The sequence below is a fragment of the Typopeltis vanoorti genome, chromosome 8 (assembly GCF_054136105.1).
Source record: "Typopeltis vanoorti isolate ZY-2024b chromosome 8, IOZ_Tvanoo_1.0, whole genome shotgun sequence".
NCBI lineage: Eukaryota > Metazoa > Arthropoda > Arachnida > Uropygi > Thelyphonidae > Typopeltis > Typopeltis vanoorti.
This window is the reverse complement of record NC_143556.1, coordinates 60727666-60749683: the sequence shown is the minus strand read 5'-3', so window position 1 is coordinate 60749683 and position 22018 is coordinate 60727666. Positions and strand designations below refer to the sequence as shown.

At 37.4% G+C, this 22018-nt stretch overlaps 1 protein-coding gene across 1 annotated transcript in view; it reads left to right on the top strand.

Moving 5' to 3' along the window:
* Positions 1-22018, top strand: part of LOC150104032 (hemicentin-1-like) — a 792930-nt gene that overhangs the window by 350249 nt on the left and 420663 nt on the right. Inside the window, exon 19 of the mRNA XM_090396385.1 lies at positions 20451-20621. Within this exon, the coding sequence (XP_090252511.1) occupies positions 20451-20621 (171 nt within the window). The remainder of the gene's footprint in view (positions 1-20450; positions 20622-22018) is intronic.

Here is a 22018-nt window from a genome sequence, read left to right as displayed (position 1 = left end):
CTATGCTACCACACATGCACGATCCCCCCCCTTCCCATATTCCATTTGGTGGTAAATTCTGAATGATGAACTTACTTTCTGGATTTACCTCATATCTTGCAGGAAGATTTAAATAAATTTCTAGTGTAGACAAGAGATAATTGTTGTCAATTTAATGTTGTAAAATGCATCCCACTTTGGGAAGAAAAAGATTACATATTCCATATCATATGGATGGTACCAGATTACAGAAATTGATCAGGCCCAGGATCCAGTGGGGTGATGGATAGAGATTTGAAATTCAGAGGACATATTGCAAGAGTTGGCAAAATAGTTTAGAATTACTTGGATGTTGTAAAACACATTGACCAGTAAAGATAGGAAGGATGTTATCCCTCTTTCTAAGAATATAATTCAGTAGTCATATGTTGACTACTGTACACAGATTGGTCACCTGTATTTCTAGGGGACTGGGAGGTGATGGAGAGGAATCAGTGATGAATGACCAAGTTCCTACATTTCTGACATGGAGTACCAGTATAAATAATAATAATAAAAGTAAGCTGGAGCTACAAAACAAGAAAAATTTGTGAACGGAATTCAAGGAGAATGATGACCATCAGGCACAATAGCAGCATAAAACACAGGCCTCGAGGATAACCAGTAGTAAACAACACCAAAAAAAAAAAAAAAATGTTTAGGAAATTAAATTTCCTGAACATTTTTTTTTTTTTAGGAAATTTAGGAAAGGAAATTAGCAGTACAGGACAAAGATAATCCCAAAGAGTTATTTTGGTATGGTAGAAAGGTAACTGAATCAGGTGAAATAGTAGAATTATAAGATACATAACCAGGTGGAAAAGCTTTTCACAGTTTTCTTTCATTCAAAGTATTTAATAATAAGGTGAGTCATATGTTGTATAAAGATGGAAATTTTGTCAGTTGTAATCATTTAAATATATGTGAAATATGAATCTTATGTACACCTGTTATAAACCTGTTCATTAGTATTGAGGCTGGATAAGTGTTAGATAATAATAATAATAATAATTATTATTATTATTATTATTATTATTATTAAGAGAGACCTACAGGAAGTCATTGACTCTTTGATAGAGGCTACCTATCACCTTCACCAGCTGTCATACCTTTTCTCGAATTCACTTCCTGCATTCACTACCTCCAAAGACAATTCTTTCCAATTGTGCACCACTCTCCTCCTCCTCTTTTGCCACTAAGCCTAATATGCTAATACGAACATTACATTTGTATTAGGCATGGCCTATTATGATTTGAAACTGCGACTGCTTTGAGGATAAAGTGGTTAGCCCTATGCCTCCTGGTGTGTCCTATGTCTGTAGATGCATGTTCAAGGAGCCAGTTTGCCTGTTTTGGGAGACGAAAAACCCGAGTTTCTTGGTGAAAAAAAAAACCTTATCCCCCATATGAGACTGGCTAACTCAATTTTAGTCGAAAGAGACCAGATAAAGGTTCCTTACATCTTGGACGGGAAATGAATCCAGGTCTTTCCGACCAAAGGGTTTTGTCTATACCGACTGAGTTATGAAGGCTCATGTACCTTCTGTGAGAGAAAACTGTAGCGTTAATTCCTTCTTGACTGCATTCATTCATTCTTATCTACTGAAATTCCTTCTGCTGATATCCTGTATGATCCTACCAAAATTTGTAAGTCTCGATCATATCACTCCTCCTTCTCCTGTGTGCTAATATATTCAGCCAACAAATTCTCAGTCTGTTTTTATAATCTGTATTCCACAATCTAAATATTTTCTTTAACACTCTCCTGTACATTCTGTCCACTGTATCAGCATCTCCATAGAAACTAGGAGACCAGATCTGTGCACAATAGTCCAGTTGAGGTCATATCATCTTGTAAAGACTTCCTTATTCGTACATGTCAAGGTTCATTTCGGTATTGCAATCTTTGCTATATAGCCCTGGAACTTCACTTCCTATCTACTAAAACTCCAAGATTCCTAGCCTGATCAACTTCTTCTAACATAATCTTACCAATATAATATATTAATGGATATTTCATTACACCAAGACGCATAACTTTATCTTTACTAACATTGAACTGTTAGCTATTTTCACATGCCCACTGTTCTAGCCTATTCAAGTCATTCTGTGAGTACTGCATATCAGCTGCATTCCTGATTACCCTACCTATCATTACATTATCAGTAAAAAGGATCTCTCCTTGAGCCACTGAATAACAATGGTTCAAGGAGTGATCCCTGTCATACACTATGGGTCACCTTAAATCTTGCAGATTGACATCCCCCATATACCACTTTTGATATCTATCAGTCAGCCATCCTCTTATTCACACTCATACTTTATAAAGCAATCTCATGTTCTCCAGTTTATGCGACAGTATTCCATGCTGTTTCCTGCTGTTAAAAGCTTTAGCAAAGTCCAAAAGCATCACTCTGTTTATCCATTTCCCTTTTCTAACTCAATGGCAACATTATTGTAGAATGCTAGTAAGTTGCTCAAGCATGCATGACCTTCCCTTAATAAACCCATACTGTTCATTGCACAGTATAGATTCTCTCTCAATGCATTTCTGTATTCAATCTCTTACCAACTCTTCTAAACTTTCTGCCACCACTCCACTAGGTTGATAGTTAGACACATCAGTCATTACATTACCCTTGTGCAATAGCATTATCATACATTCTTTCCTCTCCTGTAGAATCCTTCCTGTTCTGAGACTCATTATATAGCCTGACTAAAAGAACAGCCAGTTCAGCTTAACACTTGTTCAGCATCTGTGTTGATATTCCATCAGTCCCTGCTGTTGAATTCGTATTCAGTTTATGAAACAGCTGTAGTATCTCCTCTTCATACACCTGAGATTCTTCCTCCAGTTTAGAAGTAGCATTGAGCTCTATGCTGTATACACTAGCCTGATAGTTTTTAGCAAATTGGGCACTCATTGGTTGAACCATTTCTTCTGCATCTGCATTCAATACAATTATTTTTTCTTATTCATTCTTTCTTTTACTTGCAGAATAATGACAGAATTTGTTTGGATTATCTTTAGCTTGCAGAGTCAGTTTCTTTTCATACTCACACTTTGCTTTCTGTATGATAGTTGTAACTCTTCTGGCCTGCTCCTTATAATTTTCATAACAAAATCATCTTTATGCACACAGTATTCTTCTACATCATCTTTTCTTAAGTATCTCTTGCTTAATAAAATAGGACATTCATTTCACTCTGTGTATTTGTTGAACTCTAGGGACAATTCCAGTGTTGCATCATGTATTTTTTATGCTTCCCTCCCATGCACTGCCAGTATCCTTCCTATCTAGCAACTGGCACCAAGAGACATTTACTAGCATACTCCTCAGTTGGTCATAATTCCTGCTTTGTAGTTCAGCATGTAACTTCTTATGAATAGAACATCTATAAATCTATTTATTTCCCAAGTCAGTACAGCATGATCACTGTCATCAGCTGGAGGCAGAACTGTCTTGTCTTTATTATTATTATTATTATTATTATTACTACGGGGTATCTCCATGGAGTCAGTAGACTCATCGCGGGAGACCCAAACTATATCTCTCATATCTCTTCTTGAATTCATTTACAGACGAAGAACTCACAACTAAGTCAGGCAATGAATTCCACTCATTCACCACCCTCCGGGCAAAAAACCTTGTTCTCACACCCTTGTTAACCACACTCTTCTTTAATTTCCAGGGATGACCTCTTGTTCTTCCATCACTATCACACAGCTGAAACATTTCCCCTGCATCAGTCCTATAAAAACCTTTCAGTAAATGTTTCTATCATATCCCCTCTTCTCCACCTATCAGCCAACCTCTGCAATCCACAAGTTCTCAATCTATCAATGTAGGGAGCATTTGTTACATCACTCACCAACTTAGTCACTCTTCTCTGAACCTTCTCCACAGCCTCTTCATCTCCAAGGAATCCAGGTGACCAGACCTGAGCACAGTAATCCAAATGTGAAAGTATCAATGCTTTATAAAGGGAAATAATAACCTCTTTATCTCTGGATGTCAGTGTGTTCCTCAACAACCAAGTAATCCTATGTGCAATCTTGGACACCTTAGCAATGTGTTCCCTGAACTTCATCTCCCTATCTACCAACACCCCTAAGTCCCTAGCCTCATCAAACTCTTGGAGTACTGTTCCATCAATGTGGTACACAGCTGGTAATCTTTTAATCCCAAAATGCATAACTTTATATCCTTTCTTTTAGTATTACACAGTGATCAGCATTCATTTAAAAATTTTATGGAATTTACAACCATGTTAAAAAACTTTTTTATTATCATGACATTTCGATCTTCATATCAAGATCATCATCATCTGGAGCATACATAAATATACAAGACAAGCTGAGTTATATTATTAACTGTAAGCTAGAGAAACAATGATTTGATCACATGTTATTCTACTGGCATGACCTCTAGTGAAAAAAAAATATATATTTATAAATTACATCAAGCTAAATTCTATTTATGATGACAGGATTAAACATTCTTTCTTACAGATGGTTTTCTTTCAGAAACAATGATGTTCTGTTTTTAGTTTTTTAGTGTTACAATTGTTATTTAAGATACTGGATTTACTACAGTGCTGTTTATAGTTGTTCTTAGTGAGGAAGGTTCCATGGGTCAAATATATGCCTTCCATATGTTTGGAATTTTAAGACCATCATTATTGTTCAGATTGGGGTGGTTGATAATGATCTCGCAGGCTTCCTTAAATTTCCAATACCCCCCCCCCCCCCGTACCTCCTGGCCTATAGTAGCATCCAACTATATATTTGGTTGCGTTGGTTACTATTTCACACCAGACTGCCTCAAATGAACTCTCATTCACATGTCTATCATCTTGATATACTATTTTCTTTGGCTGTAACACATCAGCCATCATCAGCAGTACTCCTTCCCCTGTTCTGTCTTCTCTATCCTCCCTGAAAATACTGTACCCATCACATTCAATTCCAGTGACCACATCTTCTGCTGACAGCCAAGTTTCACTAATGTCTACAACTTTTGGTGAGATTGCACTGACTAATGCCAAAAATTCCTCTCTCTTATTTTGAATGCTTCTTGCATTAGTATACAAAAATTGCAGATTCTCTCTAGTTCTTGGACCGGCTTTAGAACTGATATACACGTCACTAATTTCAGTACTGCCATGCCGATTTTTATCCCCTCTCTTCTGCAATTTATTCTTAGAATAAGGATCAATAAATATACAATCACTGCTAAGGTTTCTCTCTCTTACTCAACCTTTTCAATATTAGTTTCCCTGCTCAATTACTTCAACTTGTTTAGAAAACAGTAACTTCTTCATTTATTTAAGTTAAGGGATATTACATCCCATATTGTTTCATAGGCGAATAAGAAACAATATGGAATATAGTGATGCCATAGATATAATGCCAAATATAATGACTATATAATATTTGGCGAGTCCAAGCGTAAGCAAATACCTGGATAGTGTTACATCTGATCCCATTTTGGAGTGCAACACTGAGGCAACTCATAGTAAGGGTGGAGCAAGCCCTGATCACTATTCTTGATATTTACCCATAATGTGAAACCCAGCTCCTAGGAGCTGTATTATTGTTCTACATTATGAGAGAGAGAGAGAACATCACTACCCAGACCGGTTTCAACCTTTTTTGAGTTCTCATCAGTGAGTAGCTAGACCTAGTAATACCAAGTTTGTAGCAAACAGAACTTACATATACCCTACTATGAGAATTGCCAAGAAGGAAATTCTTGGCAATTCTCATAGTAAGGTATATGTAAGAACTTATTAACTTAAATAAGTTCATGTCGCCGAATTGAAGCCTTTGGCTCTTCATATAATTAGTAACTTCTTCAATCGCTTATGTCCTTTCATGTTCAGATGCAGCCCATCTAGCACACAACTGTCTTTTTCTTTCAAGCACACTCCAGACATCAACAAATTCCAGACCTCTTTTTTTGCACATTCTTGCAATCATATCATTCATTATCATCACTCGTCTACTTAACTCGTAATTGTCAAAATGAGGCAGCACACACACACTATCCTCCCATTGACGCTTTTCCTCTTCACAATATCTAACAATGTTCTTAAATCTTTTGCTAGCCGATTTATACCACCACTCAGATCATTTGTACCCACCATAACTATCATCTTGTCTGCATCATGCTCTCTTTATTGCTAAAGCCACTCTTTCTATTGTCCCACCAGCCAAATACTCCTCAGGCATACCACTCTCCATACCCTTAATCATAGAATCACCATATATCTTACCACTCTTGACTTCATTCAAGTCACACACGCGCCACTCATGGACTCATTTTCTATGCTATTCAGCATGACTCTCCCAGGTTCATTACTCAAGCTCTTTTACTTACCCCCCCCCCCACTCACGACATTTCGTTTCTTCTAGACCTCTTGTGGTTTAATTTTGTTGACTCCCAATCACTCCCATACTATTTATTACCCATACAGCCAAGTTTCACTAATGTCTACAACTTTTGGTGAGATTGCACTGACCTAATGGCAAAAATTCTTCTCTCTTATTTTGAATGCTTCTTGCATTGGTATACAAAAATTGCAGATTCCCTCTAGTTCTTATACCGGCTTTAGAACTGATATACAAGTCACTAATTTCAGCAGTCCCATGCCGATTTTTATCCCCTCTCTTCTGCAATCTGCAAATAATGATCAAGAAATATACAATCACTGCTAAAGTTTCTCTCTCTTACGCTCAACCTTTTCAATATTAGTTTCCCTGCCCAATTACTTCAACTTATTCAGAAAACAGTAACTTCTTCATTCGCTTATGTCCTTCCATGTTCAGATGCAGCCCATGTCTAGCATACAACTGTCTTTTTCTTTCAAACACACTCGAGACATCTAGTTACTTCAGCTAAAGTAATCTCTATAGTCCTAATTTCTCTGTTTAACACATTAAACTCAGTTTTAACTTCCAGTATCTCCTTACTGAGCACTTCCAATTTCTCATGCAGAAGATGAAGGTCATTTTTCATTTTCATGAACTCCCGCCAAAGTTCTTCCGCTATGGTCCCGATGTCAGCTTCCATTCCTAAACGCTCCAGCCTATCCCAACACTTCTCACATACATCGACATTTTCGTTCTTCTTATTTAGCCAGACCGACCACAGATCCTTCACATTCTTCGCACATACATGTAGCAGTTTCCACAACGCATCCATTGTGAAAAATCTAACGCTGAGCCAGCCTTTCATGTAGAAGTCCTGCATTCCTCTGACATATGTTTCTTGTTGGATGCCATCTTTACACTAGTCTTTAACTGAACCTGACTGACTTAAAGACTGACTTTCAGTCTTTAACTGACCCCCCCCCCGACTTTATAATCATTCTGTGACCTCAAGTTCCTTCTGTCACAATGCTGAATGAGGAAGTTGTCTCGCAAAAGTTCAATAAATTCAGTTTCATTCTTTTCATGCTACCCAATCAATGTTTGGATAATTTGTGTCATCCATGATGATACTTGTTTCACTCTCATCATTTTTTTAATATTTTTTATGATGACCTTACACATGAAAGGTCACAAGACCTATTACATCTCCGTGCTATGTGTTGGCAAGTGATTATGAAGAAAATATACCTTGTTGATATGTTTCTTAAAGAGTGGGAGGTTGTACTCATTGGAAAAAACAGCATATGGATTGTTCCAAAGAATAGAGGTGGATGGCATGAAGGAAGCTTATGAGAAGTTAATTCGGTGTATTCAGAGCTGGATAGTTTATGAGTGTTGGCCCTCTAGTTCTTACTTAGAAGAAAGTGGAAGAATAGTAGCAACCAGTTCAGAAGAGCAATGTCCATGAAAGTACCCATGAAAAGGCACAGCACTGAAACAGAGCATCTATGTTAAAGTGACTGAAGGGAATCTTTGAGGGATGGATCATCTATTAAGTGGAGTGCCCTCATCTGAATATCATCAAGAATTTTTAGGGAGATCTTGGGTATCCATCCCAAATGTAGGAACAGTATTCCAAAGTTGGTTGAATCTGAGACTTGTAAAGTATTAGGAGTTGAGAGTAAGAGAAGTAATATTTAGAACATATAAATAACACCAAGCCTTTTAGAGGCTAAGAAGGCTTTGTAAATAATATGTTTGTGCCAAAAAAATTGAATGTAACAGTCAACATAAGAAGAGAAAGTTAATCTTGAAAGGAAACTGTAACATGATGAAAAATGAGAGGGAATGGGGTAGGATTTTTCTTGCAGGTAATAAGGCAGGCCTGAGTATTTTTGACATTGAATGTTGCTAAGTTGTCTTCACCTCATTTGAGGATGTTGAGGTGTAGTGTTCAAGTCACTGGTTCAGAAAGATCTTGAAGCATCTAACATTAGAGTACTGCAGGGTTTATCAAATGAGGAAGAGGAATGAAGAGTACTGTCATCAGAAAAACTATTAATAGGATTCGAAGCCAGAGAAAGGATGTCATTAATGTAAAGGAGGAAGAGCATGGTTGAGAGCACAGAACCCTGGGGCACAGTACTGATGGAGAAATCTGATGAGAGGAAGCTGGCAATCCACTCACGATAGTGTAGAAGGGAGGCCATAAGATGGCAGCTTGTTCAGGAGGCCTCAATGCCAGACATGATCAATAAAATGAGTTTCTCCAAATCTTTCCATGGCCTGTGTTCAGAGGTGGGTGAGAAAAGTATTGATCACCAATATGGATTGATAATTAACTGTTGAGTTTCCAGGTAATTAAGAAGCTGGTTGTTGATAACCTTCTCCATCACTTTTGAAAGTACTGAGGTGAGAGCAATGGGTCGATAGTTAGACGGCTGACTTTTGTCTCCTTTTTTGGGTACAGGCTGGATGTAATGTAGGCTTGTTTCCATGCTGTTGGGTAGATGCCAGTAGAATATGATCATTTATATAGGCAATACAGGATGGGTGTCAATTCTGCAGCACAAGTATGGATTACAACTGGAGGAATACCATCTGGACCAGGAGCCTTATTTAATATCAAGATTAATGAAGATTTTTCTGATGTCTTTTTTTTTTTTTTTTTGGCAAAAGTTCAGAGGAGGCATGCAGTGGGAAGTTTGTGGATGTATGGGAGCTGATTTGCTTTGGTCATCCAAACCTTTTCTTTGGATGAAGTTACCATGGTGCAATCAGGATGCAAGAGAGGTGGCAACAGAGAAAGGCTGATGTTACTCCTGGTCGCCTTAGCAAGGGATCAGAAGGCTTGTCTTCTAGTTGAGCAGGAGGCAAGTTTATTGCATTTCATTCTTATGCAGTCTGCTTTGGAATCATTGATAACTTCTTGTACCCATGTTTTTTGCTGTTGTGTAAACTGAATGAGAAGCTGGAGTTTTTAATTTAAGCCACTGAACATAAGCTGTATTTTTATGATTGATTGCTGGGGCACATTTTTTTTTTGAGAACCTCGCTTGGATACAGGTTGGTGGTTTGGAGTGGAGTGGGAAATAAAGGCTCTCATTCCAGTGTGGATTATTTTGGTTATTAGTTTGGTGCAGGTGTTTGGATTGGGAGAGCAAAAACAGTTTCTGTTTTTGTCTGACTGTGGAAAAGTGGCATAAAAATTCCTGAGGTCATCCCAGTTGGCATAATTATAGTATAGGGTATGGGGCTGAAATTGGTTGGAAGGAGGAGGATGGATTGTAGAGAAGGAGACTTGAATAAGATTGTGGTCAGAATTGTCAAGGGATGAGCAGATATCCACAGTGTATTTGGAGAGCTAGTTAAGATAAGGTCAAGAATGGCAAATAATTCAGCTTCCTTTTCAGCTTGATCTGTGAAGTTGGAGTAGGGGATCCAGTTTGTGTCATGGATATTAAAGTCTTCAAGGAGGACAATCTCACAATTTGGATAGTTAGTTTGTAAGTAATCAATTTTTAGTAGTTAGTAGTCAAAAAGGGCAGCAGGATTTTCAGAGTTAGAAGAGCAGTAACAGCAGCAAATGAAGGCTGTAAATTGAGGTAATGAAATCTTGAGCCAGAGAAGATCGAAAAGTGGGGATTCCAAATTGGATAGCCTTTGACAAGGGATATCAGATTTCCCAAAAGCACACAGTTTTTGTAGAATGCATCCTGCAGGATGTAGTTGGGATAGTTGAGGTAGACTGTGGTCATGGAGCATGCCAGCTGAGGTTCTGTTAGGAAAAAGAAATCAGGTTTTGATATCTGTAAGTGATGGTGTGTCGGTAATATTTGTATTAATGCCTTGAATGTTGATGAAATGGATATGAAAGTATTTTTTATTGGAAAAAGTTTTGGTGTGTTGCGGCATATTTTTATTATTTGTTCCTTTTTTTGTTTTTGTTTTTCATATTTTGGTAATGCATTTCATCATTGCTAACAACTGTTCCACTAGATCTGTAACAACATCCTCATTATGTATTTGATCTTCTTAGACTTCACCTCACAGCAGATAGCTTCAAACTCACTGTGACATGGAAAATTGTTACTACTATTTCATTGAATTCTTTCTATCCTAACTGGACTGAAATCACCCAGTATCATTAACAGCACAAATATGCTGTACAAATATGCCTAAATATGCTGTACCATTTTTGCTTGATATATATATATATATATATATATATATATATATATATATATATATATATATGTTAATATATCTGACTCCGATAGCCGAGGTTTCACTAATGCCTACAGTCTGAGGCCCAACATATTTACCAAGCAAAAAAAACTCTACCTCTTTATTTCTGATACTCCTGCCATTTATGTATAGACATAATGAGTTACCAGCATGTTTTTTGTATACTCCCTTCTTTAGTCTGCATTATCCAATTGGACAACTTTCAGATCTCTATTCTTATCTAATGTCTTATTTATGCAGACAAGCTTGCATAATAAATGCTTAATAAGTCCAAACCAGATGAACACATACTTGTTCTTACCTCATAGACATTTCCATGATAATGCATGTTCCTATCATTGACAGTTACATAACATGAACACTCTTACATGCTGATTCTTCCAATTCCTCTCATCATATTTTAGTTTCCCTGATCCATGTTAGATTTCATACCAGTTAATAATTTCTTCAGACACCATGCCAAATGCATTCAAGTGTAGGATGTCCCTCTAATAAGATCCATTCTTCCATCTGTTCACTCCACACATCCAAAATCTTGCATTGATTCTTTCTACACAGCTTATGCATCTAACTGTTTGCCATCTTAACCCTTCTTCTTTATTAATTTCTATCATATCTCAGTAATTTATATATATATATATATATATATATTCATTTATTTATCCCACTATAGCAAACAGATGCTGTGTGAGGGGTGGGATCAGGAATACAGTAATCTTTTGATATTATTCTTGAATTGTTGAAGATTTTAGTCCTTTGGAAATGCTTCATGTGGAAGACTGTTTCACAGAAATGAGGTAGAAGGAATGAAAGATGATTGAGAGTAACAGGTTCAGTAAGTATGCAGTTTGACTGTTTGACAGGGGAGGGGGCTGAAATGTTCTGATAAAAGCCTAGAACAAATATGATATTAAAGCAACTGATATAACCATGAGAAAGAACAATCATAAAACCTTTTAACACTCATGTTTTATCAAATAGTAATAATTTGATCTTTTTTTTTTAGGATAAGAAGAGTTGCTTTAATGTAATTTTTGTTCTAGGTGTTTATCAGAACTTTTCAGCCCCTCGTAAAAGGATGTTGAGCAAGTGTAGTACAAGTTCCTGTAGATTATCAGAAATATGTAATGGATCCTAGTTTTGCTGAACAATGTCAGGAAACATTTGTAGAAAAGAGACACAATGCAGAAATTGATCTTCTATGGGATGGCTGAAGAAAGTCTGTAAGAGAACATCATATAGAATTTTTAGGGAGGTCTTAAGTGCACCACCCCATACATGAGAGCAGTATTCCAGTGTTGATCGGATTTGGAATTTGTACAGCATAAGTAACTGTTTGACAGTGAAGTACTGTCTCGACTGAAAAAGGATGCCAAGTTTTTTGGAAGCTGTTTTTTTTTTTTTTTTGTTTTTTTTTGTTTTTTTTATATATATATATATATATATATATATATATTGGGCCCATAGTTTTCAGCTTCAGGTTCCAATAGGCGGCACCTGTGAATAAGTTTCGTTAAACTTGTGCTCCCGAATTTTATCATAATTGCAAGTATCTTTTTTGTACAAAATAACCAGTAAATGGAATACAGAGATTACTAAGGAGCCAATTACTTCTACACAACTCGTAAGTACCCATAGTCCTTCATAGCAGTTATTTTTACAATTAAAAAAAACAGCCACGTGAAAGCACCCGATATGCCTACTATGCAAAGTAAAGATGGCGGCAACAAAGGCCAACAATAAAAGATTACTTCGGGTCCCATCAGTGTAGTGCAGCCAATAGCCAACAAACCGAAAGACAATACGAAGTGCCACAGTTGCGAAACCAAAGCTACCGAAAGGAAAAAAGGTATATCGTACGATTTCTGTTGCAACTGGCTACATATTTCCTGCACAAAAATAGAGGAATTGGCGCTCAAGCTTTTTATCGAACTGAATCAGCCTTTTTTCTGTTTGATGTGCCTTCCTTCTGTTAAACAGCTACTGAACCTAGGCAAACGAGTCAAAAATCTTGAACAACACCTTAATAACACAATCGATACTTTCTCTTCCAAAATCCGAAAGTTGGAAACAAAGCTCAAGATACTCGACGACCAGTAGCCGATCGCAAGTGCATCTGTAGCCACTAACGAACTCTGCAATTTAATCACATCACATCAACGGTACATGCGTTGCTTGAGGCCGAAAACAAGAGACTTGATGCCATTATTCTGAACTTTCCGGAGGAATACAGTAAATCTTTAAAAGAAGACATTAACAAACTAGCAGGTGAATGACTTCGATCCCAGGAATATCATCAAATGTCATCGTTTTGGAGCCATAAACAAAAGAAAGGATGGAACGAACTTTCCACGTCTGGTGAAAGTGATCTGTGATACACCGACAAACACATTCAAATTAAATAGCAAGCTAAAGGACAGTTGCCCCCAATCATGTGTATGTGCTCGACCTGACTTAACCTTTGCACAAAGGGAACAAAGATGCCAACTCCGAAGACAGCTAGAAGAAAAACGCCAAAATGGAGACAACAGCTGGACCATAGACTACAAACAAACACCAAACTAGTGCAAAAACCAAATGATGCCACTAGTAGCCACCAAGGAGACCAGTATGCAGGCACTGCATAAGAAACATGCAGGACCCTTGCGGTCAAAGCCATGTCCCACAGACCCTTGTATATCCACTACACCAACATCCGTGGTTTCAACTCCAACCTTAATAGTGTTCACTGTCATCTGCAGTCAACCAAACCCCACCTACTTTTCTTAACAGAAACTCTAATTTCACCTTCACCCGGCACTATCCATCTCAACCATCCAAACTATACACTGTTTAACTCCTTTCGATCCAAGGGTGGTGTGTGCGCATATATCCGCTCTGACATACCCTGCCAGAGAGCATCTAACCTAGAATCTCCCAACTTTGACCTTCTTTGGCTAAAAATATCCCCCTCCCCACTCAGTCAAATTCATCTGCTGTCTCTATCGCTCTACTAATACCACCAACCACTCCCAGCTCTTTAATTTGCTCTCCTCAAAAATTGATTTCCTCCAGGCCCACTCTCCTAATAGTGAAATCATCCTTCGTGATTTTAATGTCCATAACACCAACTGGTTTTCCTCTTCCAGTTGTACAGATCCTGCAGGCAGAGAGACGCTGAAATATTTGCCAGCACCAACGACCTTACACAAATTGTTCACAAGCCGACCAGAATACCAAATAACCCAAATCACTCCACAAATACCCTAGATCTCTTCCTTACCAATGACCCTTCCAATATACAGTGAATGTAGTGAGCCCCCTGGGTAATTCTGACCACAACCTAGTGTTCATCTCCTGCCCCATTCAACAACGCTTACACAGTCACACCTGCACAAGAGTAGCTTGGCATTATAACAGTGCCAAATGGGACAGCCTCCGAGACTACTATGCTTCATTCCCATGGTTTGACTATTGTTTGCAGTCTTCCAATCCAAACATATGCACCGAACATATCACCAAAATAATCCTCGCTGGCATGATAACATACATTCCCCACACTTCTCTGAACTGCTGTCCCCTATCCAAACCTGGTTCTCCAAAAGATGTGCCAAGGCTGTACAAATGAAAAATCAGGCATACCACACCTGACTCAAATTAAGAACTCCATTCTCCTTCAGTGCCTATACTGAAGCCCAAAACAGATGCAAAAAAAGTATCAATGATTCCAAAACAGAATTTGAACGGGCAAAAAGCAGGAAACTTGCAGCCTGTCCTAATGGCAGCCATGCCTTTTGGTCTCTTGCCAAAGCAATTGGTCGCAACTTTTGCCCTACACTACTCACACCCCTATTATACCCAGATGGATCAATTGCAACATCACCCACAGAAAAAGTTAATCTACTGGCTTCACACTTTGCCTCCAATGCACACATAACTGACAATGGTAAATGCCTCCTCCCCCAGTCATTCCAACTGCCCAACATACAATGCCCCCTGTATCCTTTTGCCAGAAAGAGATAGATCATAAACCTGTTATCAGAATTAGACACAAAAAAAGCTCCTGGCCCTGATGGCATTCCTCCAATTGTCCTGAAGGTCTGTACAGCAGAACTGACTCCTATCCTATGCCATCTGTACATACTCTCTTACTCCACTAGTATATATATTCCAAAGCCTGGAAATTGGCCTATATTCAACCCATTCCTAAAAATGGTGACAAATCATTGCCTTCTAACTACCGCCCTATCTCACTCACCTCAATCCTATCTAAAGTGATGGAGAAAACCATCAATTCTCAACTTCTACTCTACCTTGAAGGTACCCAGCTATTAAGCGAGTACAGATTCCGTCAATGCCGATCAACGGGTGACCTGCTCTCATATATCACCCATCTCTGGACATATGCCATGGAAAAGTTTGGCGAATCCCAAGTAGTTGCGCTTGATATCTCTAAAGCCTTTGACCGGGTCTGGCACAAAAGCTTACTAAGCAAACTTCCATCATTTGGACTGTCTCAGGACTTCTGCAGATGGATTGCCAGCTTCCTGTCTGGATGCACACTATGTGTAATGGTAGATGGCTCCCTATCCTCCCACTATCCAACTAATGCTGGGGTCCCACAAGGTTCAGTTCTCTCACTGACCCTCTTCCTTCTGTACATCAATGACCTACTTCAGTTGACCTCCAACAGTTTTGCAGATGACAGCACATTGCACTCCTCTCTTTCATTTGATAAACCTTACCCTACAAAATTCACATCAACCCACAAAACATCAACCACAACTTCCCTTAATTCAGACCTCCAAGACATCCTCCAATGGGACTCAGATAACCTCGTCAACTTCAACGCTAGTAAAAACCAATTCTGTCTTATTTCCCACAAAACAGAACCATTTTCCCCCAGTATTATTTTTGATAACACTCAAATTCCCAGACAAGATGAAATTTCTCTTCTCAGAATTACCATGACATCAGGCCTCTCCTGGCATAAACACATCACAACCATTGCATCCTCAGCTTCCAAAAAACTAGGCTTTCTCTTTCGCTCAAGATGTTACTTCACTTCAAAATAGCTGTTAACCTTATACAAATCGCAAATCCTCCCAGCTATCAAATACTGTTCCCACATTTTGAGTGGGGCTCCTAAAAGCTCCCTCAAAATGCTTGACTCAATACAGAGGAGAGCAATTAGATTGATTAATGATCCATCTCCTACCAACTCACTCCCCCACTTTCACATAGATGTTTAGTCTCTGCAATTTGTATATTCTACAAATATTTTCATGGACAATGATGCTCATCTGAAACAGCATCAATAATTCTCCCACTCTGTAGTAAACCCATTGGAACACATTCAGCTATTCACAGTACACCTTGAAACCCACAGAACAAGTTTCTTTTCCTCCTCCTTCATCTCTGCTACTGCTGCACTGTGGAACAGTCTTCTCCCTGATGTATTTTCCAAGGAATACAATATACAGCCTTTTAAATTGAATATCAACAAGTTTCTCCTTTCCCATCCCACTACCCATATATGGTACTAAAGTACTATAGGTTGACCAGCCAACCTCTCGTATATGGGCCCAACATTTAAAAGAAAAAAAAAATATATATATATATATACATACACACACACGAAAGGTTGGCTGGTCAACCATTTATGCTATAGAAGTGATATGGTTGTGCCAGGAAAGGTTTGAATAAGAGTCTGAGAAAAGAAATTTGGCTGTCGAGCTTGGCATTATCAAAAGTAAACAGAGAAAATCACTTGTAGTTTATGAATGGTGAAATCTGTACTGATTTCACTACTCACTGATTAGTCGGTAGGTCTCTAGGTTGTTCAAGAGCTAGTTGTTGATGACTTTCTCCATAACTTTAGAAAGAACAGAGCTGAAAACAATTGGTCAGTAGTTTATTGGTTGAATTTTATCACCTTTCTTTGGGGTGGGCTGGATGTGGGCATGTTTCCATGTCATAAGGTAGATGCTAGTGGAATCAGATAGATTGAAGAGGCAATACAGAACAGGTGTTAGTTCTAGGGCACAAATTTTTAATACAATAGTGGGATTCCATCAGGACCAGATGCCTTGTTTGTGTTCAGGTTATTAAGGATTCTTTGGATTTCTTTCTGGAAGAAGACTATAGGTGACATGAAGAAAACAGTTCTTAGTGGAGTGGAGGAAACTTCGCCCAGGTCATCAATGCAGGAATTAAAAGAGAAGATTATACTAGTAAGATAGCCTTGTGTTTAGTTAAGATAACTACAGTACCATCCGGATGAAAGAATGGTGGAAACCTGGGTGGACAAAAGCTGTGACTTGCTGTTCCTTCTGGTCCCTTGCCAAGGCAAGGGACCAGAAGGAACAGCAAGTGAGTTTGCAGCATTTGGCCCTATCAAAGTCTTATTTGAATTTGGTTATGATTTTTTTACAGCTGTTGTGAGCTGCAGTAGGCAGAGTGAGCAGCTGGAGTTTTGGATCTTAAGCCATTCTTGGTATGCAGAGTTTTTTTTTCTTTTACTGTGTTTGCACACAATAATATATATATATATATATTATTGAAATTATTGAACATAATTTACTCGGTATAAAATTATATAAAAATAAATTTAAATGACTCTATACCGAGAAAGAAGAGTTGAATGTTAAAATACTACTAGTTGTTTCGTTGAAATTCAACTTCTTCAGGTATCACAGGCAAAGAATAAAATAAAAAATAACAGAGACATGATAAAATACATTAACAGATCTAGTATAAAACACACAAGTACATTTAAAAACAGGAATGCGTGCTAGAGTTCCAACTGAAGTTGACTATGTGCGTAAGCTGGCACTAGTGCGCCAGTATTGGACAGTGGCAATGTGTGCATCAGAAATATTATAGCTAAGGCTGTTATTAATATGAGACGAATCAAGTGATATTTCTCTAGATTCAACGATTCTTCTTTCAAGTTCATCATAGCACACATGGATATTAGAGGTTTTTTGCCAGTCTACGAGGTGTTGGCGGCCTTCTTCTGAGTTAATGGAGAAGAGAACGTCTAGAAAGAGCGCTGGCTCTGGTTCTGTTGTAAGAAATGTCTCTTTGATGTTCTTCCATGCATAAAAGGATGGATTTAGCAGTCTGGCCATAATATGGTTTGCCACAATCACACAAAATCTTATAGACTCCTGGATACTGAGTAGGAAGATGTTTCGTTTTAGTTCTGCTTAGTATGGAGCAAAGTTTAGGGAACGTAGTGAAGCAAGTTCTAAATATTGAATTTCTGAAGCATTTTTGCTAGTTTCGGGGGGGAGAGAGAGAGCTGATATATAGTAACGAAATAAAACCTCTTGGTGGAGAAGAATCTTCAAGAGCAGTTGAGCGGTGGACAGAGAAAAATTTATTAATCTTTTTAAGAGAGAATTCATTGTTAACGAAAGATTTTTAAGAAAATTGAGTTCATATTCAATTTCTGTTTCATCTGTTAATAGAGATCTGGCATGATGTGCCAGGGTTGAAATAATACCGAACTTTTGTGGAGGGTGGTGATAGGAAGAAGCATGAAGGTATCTGTCTGTGTGAACGGGTTTTCTAAAAATGGAGATTTTGATGTTCTCAGCGCATCTCGTAAGTTTTAAGTCCAGAAAGGGAAGACAGTCATCGGATTCTAGTTCACAGGTGAAGTTGATTTTCTGATGAAACTTGTTGAGGTGGTCCAGAAAAAGGTTGAGGTTGTTGATACCGTATTCCCAGATGAGAAATACATCATCAATGTAACGATACCATACTTTAGGTTTAAGAGGCGAGGAATTAATAGCTTTTTCTTCAAAATCTTTAAGAAATATGTCAGCAAGAATCGGAGAGAGTGGGCTGCCCATAGCTAAACCTGAGTTTTGTTTATAAATCTTGTTATCGTATTTGAAGTATCCTGAGTTCACACAGTGAGAAAGTAAGGAGAAAAATTTCTTGGATAGTTTCTTCTGGAGAAGGTTTAGAACTTCTTAAGTAGGAACATTTGTGAAGAGGGAAATAATATTGAATCTTGCCACTAAATCTGATGTGTTGACTTTGATGTCTTTTATTTTTGAGACAAAATCAGCTGAATTTTTTACATGAGAAAAGGAAGTACCACAAAGTTTTTTTAAAAAGGATGCCAGGTATTTTGAAAGGTTGTAAGTAGGGGAGTTTATGCCTTCAACGATAGGTCTAAGAGGAGAGTTTAATTTGTGTCTCATATTAATAACAGCCTTAGCTGTAATATTTCTGATGTACACATTGCTACTGTCCAATACCAGCGCACTAGTGCCAGCTCACGCACGTAGTCAACTTCAGTTGGAACTCTAGCATGCATTCCTGTTTTTAAATGTGCTTGTGTATTTTATACTAGATCTGTTAATGTATTTTATCATGTCTCTGTTATTTTTTATTTTATTATTTGCCTGTGATACCTGAAGAAGTCGAATTTCAACGAAACTAGTCGTATCTTAACATTAAACTCTTCTTTCTTGGTATAGAGTCATTTAAATTTATATATATAATATATATATATATATATATATATATATATATGAGAGAGAGAGAGAGAGAGAGAAGAGTATATGAAAAGTGTAGATTGGTTGGGTAGGGAAATTTTGAACCAAATCAGATCAGGGGGGAATTCCAGGTTTTTGCAATCTCTGGCATGGTATGTCAGTTCTGAAGAACGCACAAGTCCTGTCCTTGTGGCAGAAAGAACTGTGTAATGTGTAGTTTGGGCAGTTGAAGCAGTTGTTGAGGTTGCTAGTTGGGGGTTCTGATAAGAATAGTAATTCTGGTTTAGATGGCTGTAGGTAGTGGTGGTGGTGCATATAATTTACATTACTGTTTAGCCATGAATGTTGAAGTGGATGCAAAAAAAACTTTTTTTTTTGATAAGAATTGATGTTGATGGATTTTTTTGTTGTAATTTTTGTTGTTTTTATGGTTTATTTATTTATTTATTTTTTTGAACTATTTTTTGTGGGAGAATTTTTGTAATCCACAGTAAAGTCATATTTCTTTGGGGTGTGATCCACTGTATGTGGTGAGGTTGTGATAAAAAGGAAATAGGGGCATGCAGTGAGAGGTGACAGACTCACAGCATACTGAAAGATATACTGAAAAATACTTCGACGAGCAGAGACAAACAGGTTATTGTTCCTCTGTATCGAACCTTGATAAAGGCTCGATACAGAGGAACAGTTTTAACCAGGTTTAAAATAGCTTGGTATCTTTAATGCATATTATACTCAAGGTAAAAAACTTTCTACATCTATCTCTCATCCTGAGATTTTTATTTAATAAGGTCAAAGCACCTTATGGTAACTTGTTTTGGTAAAATACTTATAAGCTCTATATTACTTAAACCTTGGTATTTCTAAGCCTGGCTCCCAATGATGAGACCTCAATAAAGGTCAAAACCAGTCTGGGTAGTGGCCCCTTGCCTTTAATGCATAGCATCATACATCTCCTCAAGGAGATGTGCTTTGCATTACGGGTAAATATTAAGAATAGTAATCCGAGCTTATTCCACCTTTACCACAAGTTGCCTAAGACTTGCACTACATGCGGGTCACCCAGACTTGCACTACTTGCAGGCACAAACTTGATTTACTTGTCTGTTTGCTTACTTGGGAAATGGATTAAAACCAGGTTTAAAATAGCTTGGTATCTTTAACTTATATATATATATATATATATATTAGTTTGGGAAACACTGTGTACTATTATAGTTTGAGTGCTGTTTGATATAATTTTTAACATATGATATTAAATTACAGAATTATTATAACAACATTTCATTATTCAAATAATATATTTCTTTTAGCTCATGGGGAATGGTCCACGTGGTCCTCCTGGGGAGAATGTTCAGCATCCTGTAATAAGGGTCAAAGAAAACGTTTTAGAATGTGCAATAATCCTGTACCACTTAATGGGGGCCGTGACTGTACAGGACCAACACAGGATACAGAAGAATGCAATATCCATGGATGTCCTGGTAGGTAATAGAAATATGCTTAGTTTTAATTGAATACTCTATATGATATCAGATTTCTGTTGACATTTTATTTTATAGCAGTAACAAATTGCATATTCAGAGTACAATTACAAGAAACAAGAAAACTGTCATGACTGAAGAAAGAAAGTTAATAAGAGTACATTAGTATTAAGAGTTTCAAAAATTTACAAATATTATTAGGACTGGGTCTCTGTTTTTTGTTCTCATCCACAGGTCTATAATAATAGTGATTTTCTCTTTTCTACTTTTGTTTGCTCTCAGCATAAATAGAAAATACTCTGGTACAGGGAGTTGAAAATTAGAGGGCATATTGCATACATAGCCAAACCAGCACATCAGATTATCTGATTGTTGAAGAACATGCTAACAAGCAGGGATGGAGAAGTTATTATTCCCCTTTATAAGTATTTTAATAATGTTGCATCTGGACTACTGTACACAAATCTGGACACCCAGATTCCATGGGGAATGAAAAAGTGGTGGAGAGGATTCAGAGGTAAGTGACAAAGATTGTGGCAGGTCTATGGAATGCTCATTGTGAGAACAAATTGACATTCTGTTGGCTTCAAAAATGAGCTAATAGGTCAAAAAGAAGAGACATCATAGAAGCATATGAGTTCAATATAGGATTGACACTGAAGACATAGCAGGGAAGGGGGAGAATGAGGGGGGGTCACCTATGGAAATTGTATAAGAGTGTGGTTAACAGAGATGTTAGAACTAGATTTTTGCTTTGAGGATGGTGAATGGGTTGCCAGAGGTTGTCTGAGTGTTTTGTCAATGAATGAGTTTAAGGAGAAGTATGATAGATATTGTGTGAATAATAACTAGTATGTGAATAACGAGTCTGTAGACTCCATGGAGATACCTGTATAATAATAATAATATTTTGTATAGTTTACAAGACCTTAATTATGCTAATAACCATCTCAAACTTTACATAACAGTGTACATAATGTGTATCACGTATCAGATGACATGCATGACTAGATGCTTTATTATCAACTGCTTTCATTAAAAAAAATGGCTGTTGTTCAAAGTGTTCAGATCTTGTATGTTTTCTAATGCTTTTCCTGACAGTGTTGCCATCTAATTGACAGCAAAACATGATGAAGTTTGTTTACTCTTCTAATAAATATACAAGCTTTACCCTGCATGTTTCTTTTTTTAACTTTGTCCTTGAAGTTATTATGTCACCTAATTAAAAGAAACTTTATTAATTCTCTATGACATCTATTTTTGTATGCCATCAGGTATTCTTCTTCAGGATTATTTTTTTTTAAGTTAAAAAAAAATCAGAAAAATATGGATGATGTAATGCAGTTCTTTATTTCTCTTCTCTAAACTGCTTCTGATGTTGTATTTTACCTTTAGAA